Source organism: Canis aureus, chromosome X (genome assembly GCF_053574225.1).
Source record: "Canis aureus isolate CA01 chromosome X, VMU_Caureus_v.1.0, whole genome shotgun sequence".
In the NCBI taxonomy this organism is placed as follows: Eukaryota; Metazoa; Chordata; class Mammalia; order Carnivora; family Canidae; genus Canis; species Canis aureus.
This window is the reverse complement of record NC_135649.1, coordinates 28,072,143-28,088,176: the sequence shown is the minus strand read 5'-3', so window position 1 is coordinate 28,088,176 and position 16,034 is coordinate 28,072,143. Positions and strand designations below refer to the sequence as shown.

General features: G+C 39.6%; 1 protein-coding gene across 3 annotated transcripts in view; it reads right to left on the bottom strand.

Moving 5' to 3' along the window:
- TENM1 (teneurin transmembrane protein 1) overlaps positions 1-16,034 on the bottom strand; it is a 794,498-nt gene that overhangs the window by 97,045 nt on the left and 681,419 nt on the right. For all 3 annotated transcript variants that reach the window (XM_077888554.1, XM_077888556.1, XM_077888557.1), the window contains 2 exons: positions 12,009-12,029; positions 6,770-7,002 (listed from right to left, as the gene is read on the bottom strand). In XM_077888554.1, coding sequence (XP_077744680.1) covers positions 6,770-7,002; positions 12,009-12,029 — 254 coding nt within the window. The remainder of the gene's footprint in view (positions 1-6,769; positions 7,003-12,008; positions 12,030-16,034) is intronic.

Sequence of the window (16,034 nt, the reverse complement as noted above, 5' to 3'; positions counted from 1 at the left end):
CTGCGAGGAACACGTTAAACTCTCATTCTGGTTGCATAAGAGGCACTAAGTCCTCTGGCATAGCTACCATAAACTAAGAGATCAAAACTGTAGTTTCAGAAAGAAATCTCGAGTAGTGTACACAGCACAGGATCACTGAGCAGTAAAAAACAAATATTTTGCCTGAATTTTAAGTCTTTGTCAAACACATTTTTCTCAAGGCCCCTCTGATTCTAGGACAAGGATGTCAGAGGAAAGTTCTCATGGAAAATGCCTTGAAGCTGAGCTGGGAATCTGGCCATGGGCGGTAGAATGTTGATATTACCCAGAAAGCCTTCTTCACCAATTGGCTCTCCCAAATCTTTCCTAACCTTACTTTCTCATTTTTATCAGAATAGATCTAATTCTTGGAGAACACCAAGGTTACCAGAGCAGAGTACCATCAACCTTCTGGCTCCTTCTACCTACAAACTTATCTTTATCACTATACCTACCATTATTTGAGGATGGTCTCTCCAATCTCCCTTCCCTTTCAAGGCCTGCTCCCTCCCAGTTTCCTCCAGATCTGGTTTCATCATTTGTTCTCTGTCTTCTGTACCTTTTCATTTACCTATAACCAATACCATATCTCCTATAGATGAAACCTCCCCTGGGTGCCCTGTCCTCTCACTACGTTTTGCTATATCTCTTGCATCAAAACTTCTCAGAAGAGTGACCTTCTCTAGAGGTATTTATTTTCTTTCCTCCTATTGGCTAATTAAATTACTGAAATTTGGCTTCCATCCCTACTGCTTTTCAAACCACCAACAGCAGATCACCAATGAACTCTTCATTGCCTAATCCAATGGCAAGTGTGAAACATTTCATATGACTTTCCATATCTTCTTGAAACAAACGATTCTTTCGGCTTCCTGGATACCAATCTCTTTGTTCACTTCCTTCTGAAGCCCTCTTCTCTGTCTCCTTCCTTAGATTCCCTTCCATTGCATCTCCTATAAATATCAGTACTCCCTATGATTTCTTTGCCCCAGCCTCACTCTAGTGCATGTAGTAACCCGTCACCAAAACAGTTTATAAAAAAATGTATGCATTAAATGATTACATCACTCTCCCTTCAACTCCTTTGCCTATAGGATAAAATCCAAACTTCCTATTCCTGCCCCTGCTCTTCCTATTACCCTTAAATATTTTTACTTCAACACTACTGATTTATTTGTAGGTTCCTAAATGTATCACTCATTTTACTCATGTTGCTGCTTGCTTGTAATTTTGGTGATCACTGCCCTAGTGTCAATCCCAATGGTTATGCCACTGTGATGGATCATGTATGAAAGGAGTTTGGGGAAAACCTGACTGTTCTCCATTGCATAGGAGAACCGAAGGAACATTCTCATACCTGTTTGTGCACCATACTCTCTCTCTTAGACAATGGTGACATCAGCAAGATGTTACCGCTTTGTGTTTTAGCATCTTTCCATTTGCCTCAAATTTAGCATTTCAGAATAGCATGTAGATGCCATGGGAGTCAGTAGAGCTTCAGGATGTACCTCAATTATATTTGTGTAAGGCCAAAACCAGACTATTTTGTCTAGACTTTATCTTACCCAGATTTCTTAATTGTTAATAAAAAAGTGATGTCTGTATGATTAGTGTCATGAATACCCTAAAAACATTTCTGGAAATTGTCAAGATTTAAGGATGATTTCCCTCCTAGGGAATGGCTCAGGAGCTGTTTGCACTCATCTGGGTATTGCCTAAGTCCTGCTGAGTTCTGAGGTCAGTTTGCTTAAAGATGCACAAGAAAATAGAGATATAATCCTTGATGAGGTCCAAGAGAACCAAATTAAGTCATCGATTAATTTCATCTTGTCCAGTCACTCCTTCACCCTCTGTATCTACTTATAAAAAATAAATGTATTCAGCTTGTCACAAATTTTATTTTATATTTCCACCTAGTACCATTTCACATTCTGCTTAAGTACTTGGTCATCTATTACATGACTCATTAGTTTGAGTTCTCTGTAGAATTAAAGAAAGTTGCAGTAAAAATAATAAATGGAACCTAAGTTTCAACTACATCATCCATGCATGTTTTAAAAGCATCTTTCAAAGTCAATTCAAACTCAAATACAATGCCAGGGATTAGCACGCCATCAACTTCTTTCCTAAACTTTTTTCCTTGCCCCATTACATTGAGGTATTGATGAGTAAAATGGCAAATGTTTCTCTTTACTGAGATTCAACTCAAAGTGCATAAAACTGGATCAGATAAAGACTTATTTCCAGGAGAAGTACCCAGGGGCTATCTTATATGAAATTCTGTTCGGAGAGGCTTCCAATTTTCCTTTAAAAAAATCTGTAATTACCAGTTGTAATCAAGAAATTTAATAAAGTTAGGGTTTCCTGCCTCCATCTCTTAAGAAAAATTTGGTGAAGGTCTTAACTGCAGAGTCTTCCGAAGAGATGTGACAAGGTTTCCTGAAGATGTATTTGAATAATTACAGTTATAGACTATGTAAGGGCTGTGTAGTGCACTAGGAGTACACCACTAGGTCAGAAAAACCAGAAAAATAGTTTTATGAGGAAGAGGAAACTTGACTGAAAGTCATTTTTCTTGCAAATAAAAATATTTTGCACCTTTTGAATATGAGTCATCAGATAAAAAGCATTTTCCAATATTTCCTACCCTCCCAGAAAAACCAGAGATCATGGATTTTAGCTGAAAGACAGTGGCGTAGAGTGGAGGCATCACAGGCCTTTTTTTTCACCCCTATCATGGTTTTGAATTCCAGTGTTACCTGTGAACTGTGAACTTGGATAAATTTCTTAGCCTATCTGAGTCTCTGTTTCCCCATCTATAGAACTAAGGGAAATGCAATTTACCTTGCGCATCCTTGTGAAGATTAGACATAACATATTGTAAAATAGGTAGCACAGCCTAAGTTACAGCTATGGCTATTGCAATACACTGGAGCTGGGAGGGAGAGCATCCCACAGCCTCAAGTTTACAACTGACGCATCTCAGGATCCAGTGTTTATTTTATTTTATTTTATTTTTTTAAATTTTTATTTATTTATGATAGTCACACAGAGAGAGAGAGAGAGAGGCAGAGACATAGGCAGAAGGAGAAGCAGGCTCCATGCACCGGGAGCCTGATGTGGGATTCGATCCCGGGTCTCCAGGATCACGCCCTGGGCCAAAGGCAGGTGCCAAACCGCTGCGCCACCCAGGGATCCCAGGATCCAGTGTTTAAATGACTAGTCCAGTGTAACAAAACTAGTCAATGACACCATTAAAACGATTTTAGTGTTCTGGGAAATGAAACTTCAGCAAGGTCCAGGGACTTACACAGGGTCATCCAGAGAAACACTGGCTTTACATGGATTGAACAAAAAAGTTTAGGTTCTCTAACCTGGCATTCGTCACAATTTGCTGCCATTTAAAAAAAAAATCCCGTGGCTTCTGAACTTTTACCTTTTGCTGACTGGTTTTTAATCCCATTTTATAATTTATTCTGACTTTAGGACGAATGATCTCAAAAGCAAATTTCATTTCATCCTATTTTTAGAATAGATTCAGAAAATAAATGAGCTGTCTTGCAGATTAACATTTATTTGACTTACCTTGCATAATTAAGGACATGTTGGAGAGCCTGCCTATAATTGCAATATGTTGCTTGTTAAAGTCTTAGAGCAAGCTCTCTTTCCTAACCTAGAAATTGTACTCCCTAGATGTACATTTCCATTTTCTAGTGAACTACAGCTTTTCTTTATTAGCTTTTAGGTGGAGAGAAAAATCAAACTTCTCCTTAAAGAAATCCATTAAACATTTGCTGTCTTCTATGGGGGAAGGAAGAAGGAGCTGACGTGCATGATAGTTGTAAAGCAAAAAACAAACAAATTGGTCTTTCTTGTGAGATAAAGAACCTGCAGGAGAACCTCAAAGACATCATTAACAATTAGCAATACTCTCCCCTCAATTTGCACACTGTGCTTTAATGACTTCTTGCATGATTTTTCCTTCTTCTACAGAAGTCTATGAAATTGCCCTGCAGCATTCCATATAATGAGAATCTCACTTCTGATTGACTGCCAAGGGTGAGTGCTGTCTATATTTAGCATGAAGATGGGTGCCCTAGCTAGGCATCTAAGAGTTCTGACCAGCAATTTCAAGAGCAGCTGATGTCTGGACGCAGGTTCCGCCATCTGAGTGATTTTGAAGATCCCTAACAGGGTCTTCAAATACTGTTAACATGGTTGAAGAAGATGTGATGGATACTTAGTGTGAGCCACATGTTTCCCTCCTTTAAACATCCTTGTTCACTCACTGGATCAGAGCAGATGTTGCTAGCATCAGCTTCAATACGTTGTGTGAAAGCGTCTTGGATGGATTAGACATTCAGCTCTCTGAAGCCTGGGCCAGATGTTCTTAGGGCCCCTGCCTACTTTGGGATGAATAAAGTATACTGGATTATTATCAAGGCCACTCTTGGATAGAAAGAGGAGTAAATTAAGCCAAAGGAAAATGTACTAGTAGCCATGACAAGAAGAAAGACTTAGTTTAATATTAGCTTTAATAGATATATAAATTTTGGCACTCTCATTACTGATGCTTTAAGAGTGCATGTAAATCCTGTTCATCAGGACTCTATTATTGCTGCTTTCTAAGCAAAAGGAAAAAGGGAAGAAAGCTGCAGTGAACCAATTATTTGCTCTATTTGGAAAAGCTGAGATATTCACCCTTTATGTGGCAGGTTGAATGTGGTAGGTGAGATGAGTGGTTTTCATACAAGTAGCAACTCAAGAGGATGTCAATTTCAGGCACAATACAAGCTTGATTCCTCCCTATTTCTTATGCAGAAATCCTTATAATACCTGCAAGAATTTTAAACCTGTGTTAAAGGTGGCACCTAGCCTGATACATTTCCTTGAAAGATGAGTTGATTATATGTTGCACCTGAGTTGTGCATTCACTCATCAAATATTTGTTGTGAACCTACTATGTGTAAGATATGAGAGCTGGCACAAGAGAAGAAACATTTTGAATCATTTTATCATGATACCTGGGGGGCTTATATTCCTTTAGGGGGAAAAGGCCATATTTTTTAAGCACAATTGAAACTCCTTTTAGGAACACTTGATGTAGCTAAGAGTTACCTAACCGATCGATTATAGTGGATCCCACACTGTATAAGATATTGCTGGGGAGGTGTAGAAGATTCAAAAGAAATAGTAGATGTAGTTTTTCAGCTCAAGTAGCTTGCCGTGGTGGTAAAAAACCACCTATTCGTGAAAGAACTGGAAAGTAAGATGAGGCAAAATATAATCTAGTAGTGTAGTAGTAACAGGGTGGTGTAGACCCTGTTAGAGAAATTCAGATTTAATGGGCTGGGGTTATCCAGAGGGGCTTTACAGAAGACATAGTGCTTGAATATGGCCTTGAAGAAAGGGAAGGCTTTAAACTCTGATTATAGTTGGAATTTAATCCCCATATGGCAAATGTCAAATGGCTAAAGAGTAACCTCTTAATATTTGAAATAATAAGTGACCATCTAACAAATGAAACACATTGACCTCACTATATTTTTTGGCATGAAAAGATGTTCTTAATATAAAGTGTGAAAAGCAGATTATAGAACAGCATTCTATACTATGATTCCATTATTAGAAAATAAAATATATGATATGCACAGAAAAAAGTCTAGAAGAATATATGCTAAAATATTAACAGTTGCTTTCTATATGTGGTAGGATTATGGGTGACTTTAATTAGAAATACTTCTTGCACCCCCTTTTTTCTAATTTTTCTCCAACCAATGTGTTTTATCTGTGTAATAGTTTAAAAAGATCACGTTGGCTTCTTAAAACCAACCAAAACGAACAGTTCATAAAATCTACTAAAATAAATGTATGTGTGCACACGCACACACACACACACACACACACACACACACACCATCATGGAGAAGGAACAGAGAAAGTGGATAGAGTGGACAATATATGATAAGAGACTTAAAGTTGACCGTCCTTTTGCTTAGTGGCCTAAGGTGGGAATATGATCTCAGTCTATAAAATCATGAAGCTGATTGAGAGAACACAGATTTATTCACAAATCCCAGGCAATAAAATTGAGGACTGGCTCTTGAAGATTGAGGAGTAAATTTAGGACAGATGAAAGTAAGGCCAAGTTCCCACAGAAGGCAACTCCCTTCCCCCCCAGGAATTTGTTATTCTAGGGAGGATACAAATTGAAAGTACAAATAGCTTCAAGAATAATTTAGATAAATTAATAGAAGAAAGGCTCATTAATTCTTAGTTAAGCAAGAGCCAGGAATGTGTAGAGTCTATGCGATATTCAACATATTTAACAGTGGTAGAAGGCGAGCACAGACCTGAACCCAACCAGTGCAGGCCACAGTACTGAAGCCTTATCTTTGAGGCTCTCTGCTGGGTCAGGCATTAACATTTTAGTTGTTGGACTGCTGGGAGTTTCCAGGTACTAGTCTTGGGAGAGGGTGGGGTGTCTAGGAGGGCATTCAGAGGGTTCTGGGAAATAATTATCACCCAGGAAAGAAGCATTTCAACATTTTAGTAACACTTATGACTACATGAATGCATATTATCTAAAAATTAGTCCTGACCATGCTTATCTTCTGGGATGGACTTCATCGACAATGTGTGTCAGAGGCAATATTGAGATAGATGCACTAGAGTGTGGCAACGATCTTAGGAGTTTGTGTAGTCAAATGAAATCTTTAAATGACCAAAGGATTTTTTTTTTTTTTTTTACCTCGGGGGCTGTTCAGTGAAGCTTCCGATGCTCTCCCGCCATCTCCACAGTGACTCTGGTCAAAGGGAAGGCACTGATCACCTGTCCCTGCCACCACTTCAAAATTCTTGGACAGATCTTTTGTTTCCACAAGAGATTTCAACCTGTAGACTTTTCGAGTGTTGGTGTCTGATAGATAAAGTGATTCAGACACAGGGTCCATAGCCAGATAGTATTTGTGAGCAGGACTTGTGCTAAGAAAGAGAAAAGTAAAGTTATTCAAAGCAGTTTTTTCAATATACATCCCCTGGGATCTGCCTTTTGTCACAAATGGAAGATTCTCTTCAGAGATGGAAAAAAATAAATATATCTTCTTTCTCATGTACTAAAGAGATGGACACTACTTTGTTTTTCTAGTGATGGGTCTGGGTCTAAAAAAAAACCTCAGTGTGTACTGCTAATCTATAATGAAGCTAGGATTTCAATACCATCCATCTGGGAGGCAGAGAAAGAAGCAGAAAAGAGAAAATTTCAAAAAAAAAAAGAGAAAATTTCAGGAAATATATTTTTTTCATCAATACCTTTCATATCCAGTTCTCTAATTACATACCAGATGCCTGCCTGGATAGCTTTCAGTCACCTCAAATTCAACAAATCTCAAACAGAAGTTCACCTCTTCCTGCCTACTCCATCCTTCAGAACCCTACTTTTCCTCCTCCAGGCTTCCTGCCTCCTGGGGGGCCCTACCCGCCTCCAGGCTCCTGTTGTAAATTGAAAGACATAGATACAAAGATGGAGGCATGTTGTGTAGGGAGGGTTGTGATAGAGACACATTGCCAAACCTTTCTTCTCCAAGCTTCCTTTTTTTAGCTGACAATCACACTTTTCTAATCCATTTTGTCTTGTTTCAGGACATAATAGAACTGACTATATAGGACCTTTTGGGGGGGCTCATAATCACAATCAGCTGTACCTTTTAAAGGTGACGCTAAAGTTACCTTGATTGGATTTTGGTATTCCTTAAACTCTTCAATTACATATTCACATGGAATCTCTTGTGATATTTTTACCTGCATACATGGCTGAGCTCATTCATTCATTTTGATTCTTCCTAATTCCATTTTTACAATGGCTGTAGTAATGTTGGTTTGGGAGATATTTTGCTTGATCCTAAGGTTGGATCTCCATCTTTAAAAACCCTAAAAACCTTTTAACATTTCTTGGTGTGGTAGACAAGCCTTTCTTCACTTAGTAAATCCTCACATGCCTTTTAAGGCTTTACTCAGGCATCTTCTCCTGGAGAAAGCCTTCCCTAAATCTCCAGACTGGGTTATTTACACTATATTTACCTCTATTTGGGGGATTACATATTGTATTATTTTTAAAAATTTGTAAGCCCCAATAAACCATGCGAGCCTGGAGGAAATTAACCTTGGTTATCTCTGATATGCTCACAGCCCAGCACTCTGCCCCATGCCCAGTTGTCAAAGCCAAGAGCTATTCCTCACTCCTTCTTCTATCATTCTCCATATCCAGTAAAGCAGGATGCTTTTAAAGATTCTACCTTCTAAACTCTTTTCCAATCTGCCCACTTCACTTTATCTCCATGGTCATTAGTCTAAGCCTCTCATCTGAGTTCCTTCCTCAGTACGATTTCTGTATCATGTAATTGTTCATTAATTAAGAAATATTTACTAAGTGTACTAATGTGCCTAGGAACTGTGCTATGGGCCAGAGACCTACTCGTGTGTGTGCATTAAAACCCAATGCTACAGCCCCTTTCTTCATGAAATTCATGGTCCAAGGGGGGAGTCAGATCAGCAAACAGGCTATGACTGTCAAGTGTGAGGAGGAAAGGATATGAGCAGAGAGGAGGAAGGAAAGGATATGAGCAGAGAGGAGGTATATGTGACCTACCAGCACCTATCATATTGTATTAACATTGTTTTTAAAGATAAACTGAAGTCCATATTTTATTCAGATTTCCTTAGTTTTTATCTATCATCCTTTCCCTGCTCCAGATTCCATCTAGGATACCAAATTATATTTAGTCATCATGTCTCCTTAGGCTCCTCTGGGCTGTGACAGTTTCTCAGACTTTTCTTGTTTCTGATGACCTTAACAGTTTTAAAGACTATTGGTCAGGTATTTTGTAGGATGCCCTCTACCGGAATGTGTCTAATTTTCTTCTCCTGGTTAGACAGGGGTTATAGGTTTTGGGGAGGAAGACCACCGGGGTGAAGTGCCATTCTCATCAGATCAAATCAAGAGTACATAACAATCAACGTGACTTATCACTGTTGATGTTGACTTTGATCACCTGACTGAGGTAGAGTTGGTCAGGTTTCTCCAGCATAAAGTTACTATTTTTCTCCCACTTTCCATATTGTACTCTTTGGAAGGCAGTCACTCTGTGAAGCCAACACTTGGAGAGTAGGGAATTAGATTCCACCTCCTTGAGGGTAGAATGTCTACATCAACAATTTGGAATTCTTCTGCATGAGAGCTTTATCTCTTCTCCCCCATTAATTTATGAATTCAAGACTTCATTTATATCAGTAGGGATTCATGGATATTTCTTGTATACTTTGCATTAAAACCCAATGCTACTTTATTTTGTTGCTCAAATTGTCTGGCATTAGTCACTGGGAACTCCTTCTGTTGGCCTGTGAGACCTTACCATACATCCATCAATGTGGAGTTCTTGTTTTTTTGTTTTCTTTTAGCCCCTGTCTACTTTTTGGCACTACAAGATGCTCTAAGCTCATCTTTTATAGTCCTTGCCCCAGTACTGGAATGAATCATTTTGCTAAAGACCCCTGGTTCCTTATTTTGGAGAATGGTATTAGAAACCAAGATGTGAGTGAGTGCTGGGGGTAAGATTCACTTTTTTTCCACATCTCTCCAATCACAGTGTAAGCTCTTTGCAGGCAGGAACCATACTCATCTATCTTGAGTGCCAATAGAGTGTTTGACAGGGTCAATGTTCAGTTACTGCTAAACTAAACTGTAGGACATGAAACTAACTAATACATGGAAGTTTTCAGGTCTTGGCTACCCAGCCCAGCAAAATGGCAGGGAGGGGGTCATCAGAGTAAGTATGTTGCCCTTAAGGACTGGTATGTTTCTGATTGCATTGGTAATTATATTTGCCCTTTAAGCATATCTGTGTATGTTAATAATAGTAAAGGCTAGCAGATACTGATTTGAGACCCAGTTTATAGTGCTAATTGGAAAAAAGTCAGATCCAACTTGAATACTTGATTTTTTTTCTACTTACCTTCACTTCGTCAAATAAGAGAATTCAGTAGATTCCAGGGACATCTTCAACCCTGGAACCACCAGCTGCCGTAAATAAACTGTAAAGGGCCCCAACAGACTCCAGAATTGATTTGGCAGTCATATCAGACAAGGCATCTCTGTAGCAAAGACTGCTTAAATAGGGGTTTGAGTAAAACTTTTTTTTTTTTTTACATATATAGTTGAATTTTTGCCTTCAGAATAAAATTTCTCCAGTGCCCCTAGATCCTTCTAGAATAAGAAGGGGATCACAACCCTTCCCTGAAACAACTTTCAATATTTTGGTAGCCAGTCTGTGGAAGTTTCAACTGAGCCAGATTAATCATGCTTTGTTTAGGAAAAGTCCATAGGCTATTTTTCCAAGAGAAATGTTATTCGCACAAAAGCACTTTGGAATGCATTACATTCATTTATTATTGAATATCCCCAATGTGCCTGTGAGGGAAGTTAAAATGATCATTCTCCTCAAATCTCAGCTGGGGAAACCCAGACACATAGAGGGCTTGCCCAGGGTCACTAACAAGCCTGTGCCCTGACCAACACTAGATTAGATCATATGTGACTGTGTGTACAAAGTACCTTCAGAATACTTTAGTTCTGAAGGTGATAAAGAAAAAAAATCGGTGTTCTTGCTTTCTTCTAACTGAGCAACATATCCTATTTTGCTCAACTAGGTTGTTCTAAAATTCTGTGCGCTGGCCTTTAGAAAATAGAATAGTCTAACATACAAAATTCAAATCTGATTAATGTTATTTTCCTGACAGCTAACAGTCAGGAAGGTCTCCTATATTGATATGTAATTTCTTGCCATTTCATGCCATTTCCCAAGTGCACTTCAGCTCTTTTGAGATTGGTTTCTTTCCACTTTTTAAAAACATGCCATACCCGAGAAAGAAAACCGCTGGACTACATTTCAATTTGTTCTAATCCCTTGTGTCTACATGCATATTGCTATTTGAGATATGTGAAAGATTTCTCTTGTAACTTCAGTGTTAGACTTCTTGTCACCTTTCTGGTTAGCTTTACATTCGAGCAATGCCCTTCAACTTAGCAAAGATCACTTCATTCATGCTAGTTAAAATCACATAGATTGTTAAATGGGCAATTAATGCCTATAATTAATACTATGCAACACTTAACCAGTAAGCAATTTGACAACCAACTTAATTTGCTTAAGGAATCAGTTATGCCAAAGTAGCAAGGCTGATCTTGTGCACTGGCATTTAAGAAGTGGCATCTCCCAAACGAAATCCAAATTAAAAGCCCTATCAGTGCCATTTTGATGACAATTGGCATTCAGAAGTGAACAAATTCAATTTTCTCCTATGCAATTTCAGGTAATTTAGAACAGTTTTGACAAGTGTAATGCATAAACAAATTGAATAGAAATACTCATTATGATTAATTTCAGAGCTTTGTGCCGTTGTCGGTAAATGGTTGGTTTAAAGCTTTTTTATTATTTCCTTTTGGTGGGAAGAAATAGAAACCATGAGGTCACACAAAAGGAAAAAGGAAAAATCTTATTCAAGAGGGTCATCGTGGTCACTGTCTCTTAATATACTCGTCAACTATATTTCTGGATCTGGGAAGATTGCCGTATCACCTCTTTTTCTACTGCAACTTGAAAACATTGAATCTATTTGAACTTACAGACTCATTTGTGATATCACCTAAGGAAAACATAATGAGACTCAAAGCTTTGCTTTCCCATGAAGTACTGAACTGCCAGCTCTCACTTATCTTGTTTTCTTTTCGATATAGTCTGATCTTCCAGCAAATTCCCATTAGTGGAGCTCTCTTCTTTTTTCAGACACTTACCTGAATCCTAACTCCTAAATGCACTTTCACATCATTCCTTTCACCTTATTTCAGAAGTAAAATCTCCCTGTTAGCCCGTTATTAGGAGATGGGCTGTTTGGCAAGAAGGGTCATTAGGTAGCTGCCCGGGTGGTTTGCTTACCTATGTCTGGTATCTCTGTTTCTAGGGTGCACAAGGTTATCCACGAGTGGCAAGTAAAAACAAATAGAGAGTCATCAGTATCATTCAACAAACCAAATCTAACCAGACACACCTAGTCCTAATTCAGTTTGCGGCTATTAGAGACTCCATAGGGATCATTTTGTCAGATGTACAAGCCAAAATGGACCCGATCCCTCCTGGCTTCTCCTCCTAAGATGGTGTCAAGGTGATTGAATACCCTGCCTGGTGGGTGGGCAAAACTCTCAGGCAGTTTTTTCTCTCTGGACTGTCTTCATCAGAACCACCTGGGTTCCTGCTACACGTGCAGTTTCCTGGGGTTCTCCTCAGTCATATTGAATTGGAACCTCTAGGTGGAAGTGGGGCGTGGGAATTCTGTTTTTAACAAACTCAGCTGGGAATTCTGATACAGAATAAGGTTTAAGAACCACTGGGATAGCTTTGAAGAAGTAGCCACTGCAAAGGTTCTGACCATTCCAGACTCTGTTTTGAAAGCCAATTTATCAAAATATAAAATCAAGCCTTGTGTGTAATGGACATCCCAAATCTAGCCCAATGCCACTTACATGCTCTCAGAAATAAGATAGTGGACATCTCTCGTGTACATTAGCACATTACTTGTGAATATTAAAAAAACACTTAACAGATTAAAAGTATAAAGGTTTTCTCTTAGTCCACGGCAGAATGTCCCTGGTGTCAAAACTGCTGCATCAAAATAGCTTCAATAAAACGTCATGTACATCAACTACTAGGGCCTTGCGTCTTTCAATTATCTATGCTCTAAGGGGGCAATGGGGGGGGGTAGGCAAAACAGGTATGTCAGGTCAGAAGAAGCAGAACACTTTGGGGGCCCCTCTTTGGTAAATCCCTTGGCACAGGGTACTCCAGGACCTGGGATGAGGCTTCTCACATCGGGCACACAGTCTGCGTGCAGGCCTGACTTTGGGTCAAATCTGCCCAGAATCAAAAGGCTATAATCATCTGTGAAATCTAGTCATTTTAATTTTAAAATCCTTTTAAACCTGGCCCTTTATGTCATTTTAAAAAACATGAAGGTAACAAATCTTTTCATCTAAACTAGAAAATGTTCTTATTCTTCGGAATGTCAGGAAAGAAGAGAAGATACAAAATGATTTCATCTGAAGCTATCTGCTCCTACTGATTCAACTCTTTCTAAAGAAAATCTTTCTGGGATTTGACTAGTTGGGCTACGGGTCAGGATCCACTGACTTTCTCTGTTTCCCTAGCCTGCCTCAAAAGGGTAGGTGTCCTGTGGGTTGACACAAAAGGTCAAAAGGTAAGGCTGGGAGCTCTGATTAGAAACCTGGCCCCGGGCATTTGGACCTCTCTGAGTTTCTTTATCTCTAGACACTTGCTTGTTTTCGTGGCCTCTAAATTAGCAGGTGAGTGCGCTCGAGGCTGGCTCTAATCATTTCCTGAAGGAAGTTTAGTTGTGGAAGTACTAGAAGGACCTCATTAAAACGTGGCTTCGTTTACAGCAGATTCTCATGGTACAGAACCATTTGTGTGGCTACAAAGGGTTTTGAAGTGGTGATGGCAAGGGATGGGGAGGAGAGTGGTTTGACTTTCTTGCAGCTGCTTCTGATCCTGCCAGTAATGTCACTGTGAATTTGGAAAGATGTCCCGTATTATGCAGAGCAGCTTCTCTCATTAACATCTCAGAAGGAGGAAGTGAAAATGACGGAATTTATTTCCAGTGTGTGACCTTGTTCTGTCTCAGAATTACTTTTAGTGAAGGATTTAGGACTGAGCCACCACCAAAGTCAGTTTGCTGTCTAGCTAGCAACTGACTACATGCTGGGGTGCCAGTGTGGGCTCTTCACAAGCGCCTGGGCCCATCGGTAGGCACTGCCACCTGGCAACCAAGTGACTTGAAGCTTGCCATGAGTCAGGAGGAGAAAGGAGTGGAACTGCAAATCTTTTTAGAGCTAAGAAATGCTCCCATGGTAGGGTCTTTAAGTCGATCTTGGATTTTCTCAGGATCAAGATGATTAAAAGGGCCATCTACTCTTTTTTAATTAAAAAAAATTACTGAGATATAATTCACATACCATAAAATTCACCCTTCTCGAAAGTACAATTCAGCAGTTTCTAGTACACTCAGAGAGTTGTGCCACCATCACCATCATCCAATTTCAGAACATTTTCATCATCTCAGGAAGAAAGCCCATACCCATTAGCAGTCAGTCCCCATGCCTGACCTGCCCCAGGCCCAGGCAGTGACTAATCTTTCTGTCTCTATGGCTTCGGCTATTGTGGGTGGTTCCTATAAATGGACTCCTATAACAGGTGCCCTTTTGTGTCTGGCTTCTTTCACTTAGCATAATGTTCAACCTATTCCTTTTATACTTTTGTGAGGTGGGGGATGGAGAAAGAGAGAATACACCGGCTGTGGAGTTGCTGCCTGGTGACCTGGCTTCATGAGTTTGCCTGGCCTGCTCTGTGGTGGCTGTAGCACTTCACTTTTTTCACATGCTGTTCTCAGCTTCTTTCCTTATGCTTAGCCAGAAATATTTGATGTCCAAAAGTGGTCTTCCCTCTCTACTCATCTTTCCGTGGTATTCTTCCTTTGAAGATTGAGTTCCCACTCCTGCCAATCACTGACTTCTTAGAGCTTCCAACTCCAGCAACCCTCACCTAAGACTACCCTCCCTCACGTTCTGGTTCTGTCCCTTGCCCTTCTCACTTCTTACCTGTCTTGCGTTTTAGGGCCCTGCTTTCAGTTAGCAGTTCCTTGGAAAACAATCCAATAAAAGAATCCATGCCCAGGATTAATGATGATTTTAGCTTGATGAGTCATTCTAACAGGAGTTCCTGTGTTGGGGACTCTTAGGGATAGCAGTGTCTCAACTCAAAGGAACACATGTCTTAGAGTGGGAATCTGGGCACTTAGAAGACCAGCAGAGATATTTTAGGGTCAGGTGGAGGGGGCCGTTGAGTGCTACCCCTCATATAGAGTTCACCCTGGAAAGGTAACCACCTATTTCATCTATATGGAATGTTTCTCTATTTGCTGCTCCAGTGCTGCTGACAATGGGATGATTCTTGGTCATTTATCAGGTATTTTCAGAGCTCTCAAAGTCCAGGTTCCACTGCCCCTCTGCATGCTAACTTCCCCTAAGTGGGTGCTATTCCAGCTCTACTTGATCTCTAGTCAGTGACAAGAGTCAAGTCCTGAGAACAATGGAGGAAATATTAACCAGTCACCGTAAAAGAAACAGTAGAATCTCAAGATAACTTTTTTTATGTCACGTTGACATTTGTCGAGTCCAAATTACTCAAGATACCAAGAAGCATTTGCCAGGCTCTTATTTTCTTCTTTCTTTCATTTTAAGGGAAGGAGAAAATAAATATCTGGAGAATCTCAGCATCTTGAACAATATCAGCATGAGGCTTTTATAAAGAATAAATAATTTGCATTGATACTTAATAAATTTTATAATAGATTTGTGAAATTAGAAGATGAGAGGGAAACAAGGAGGATATTCATATATTTGAGTTCTTGCAAAGCACTTGATGTGGTACCTCCTATTTTTACTTATATAATTATCCCTGTTAGTTTTAGAGAACTGAAAAGTGACCCTGAGGCTATAATCCAAGGAAAAAGCAATGAAGTCATAATTGATGAGAAATAGTTGGAGGACTTGGGGGATATTTAGACTGAAGAGGAGGAAGCTCAGGAACCTATGATGTCTGTCTTCACACACATGGAAACGTGTCAGGTAAAAGAGGAAAGTGTCTTCCGTGCTGCTTCAGATGCTAACATTTGCTGCTACTGAGTGGATGCTTTAGATTTCAGTTCAGTGTAAGAAAGAATTTTCTAAAAGAGCACTCCAAAGATGCAATGGGCTGTCTAGAAGGGTATTTAAGTTTCCTGTTACTGAAAGGGATCACACAAAGTAGATGTGATCAAGTGTCAGGCATGTCGTAGGCGCCATGTTACGCCAGATACCTCCATGGACTTTTCTAACACTAAGCTCACAAAGC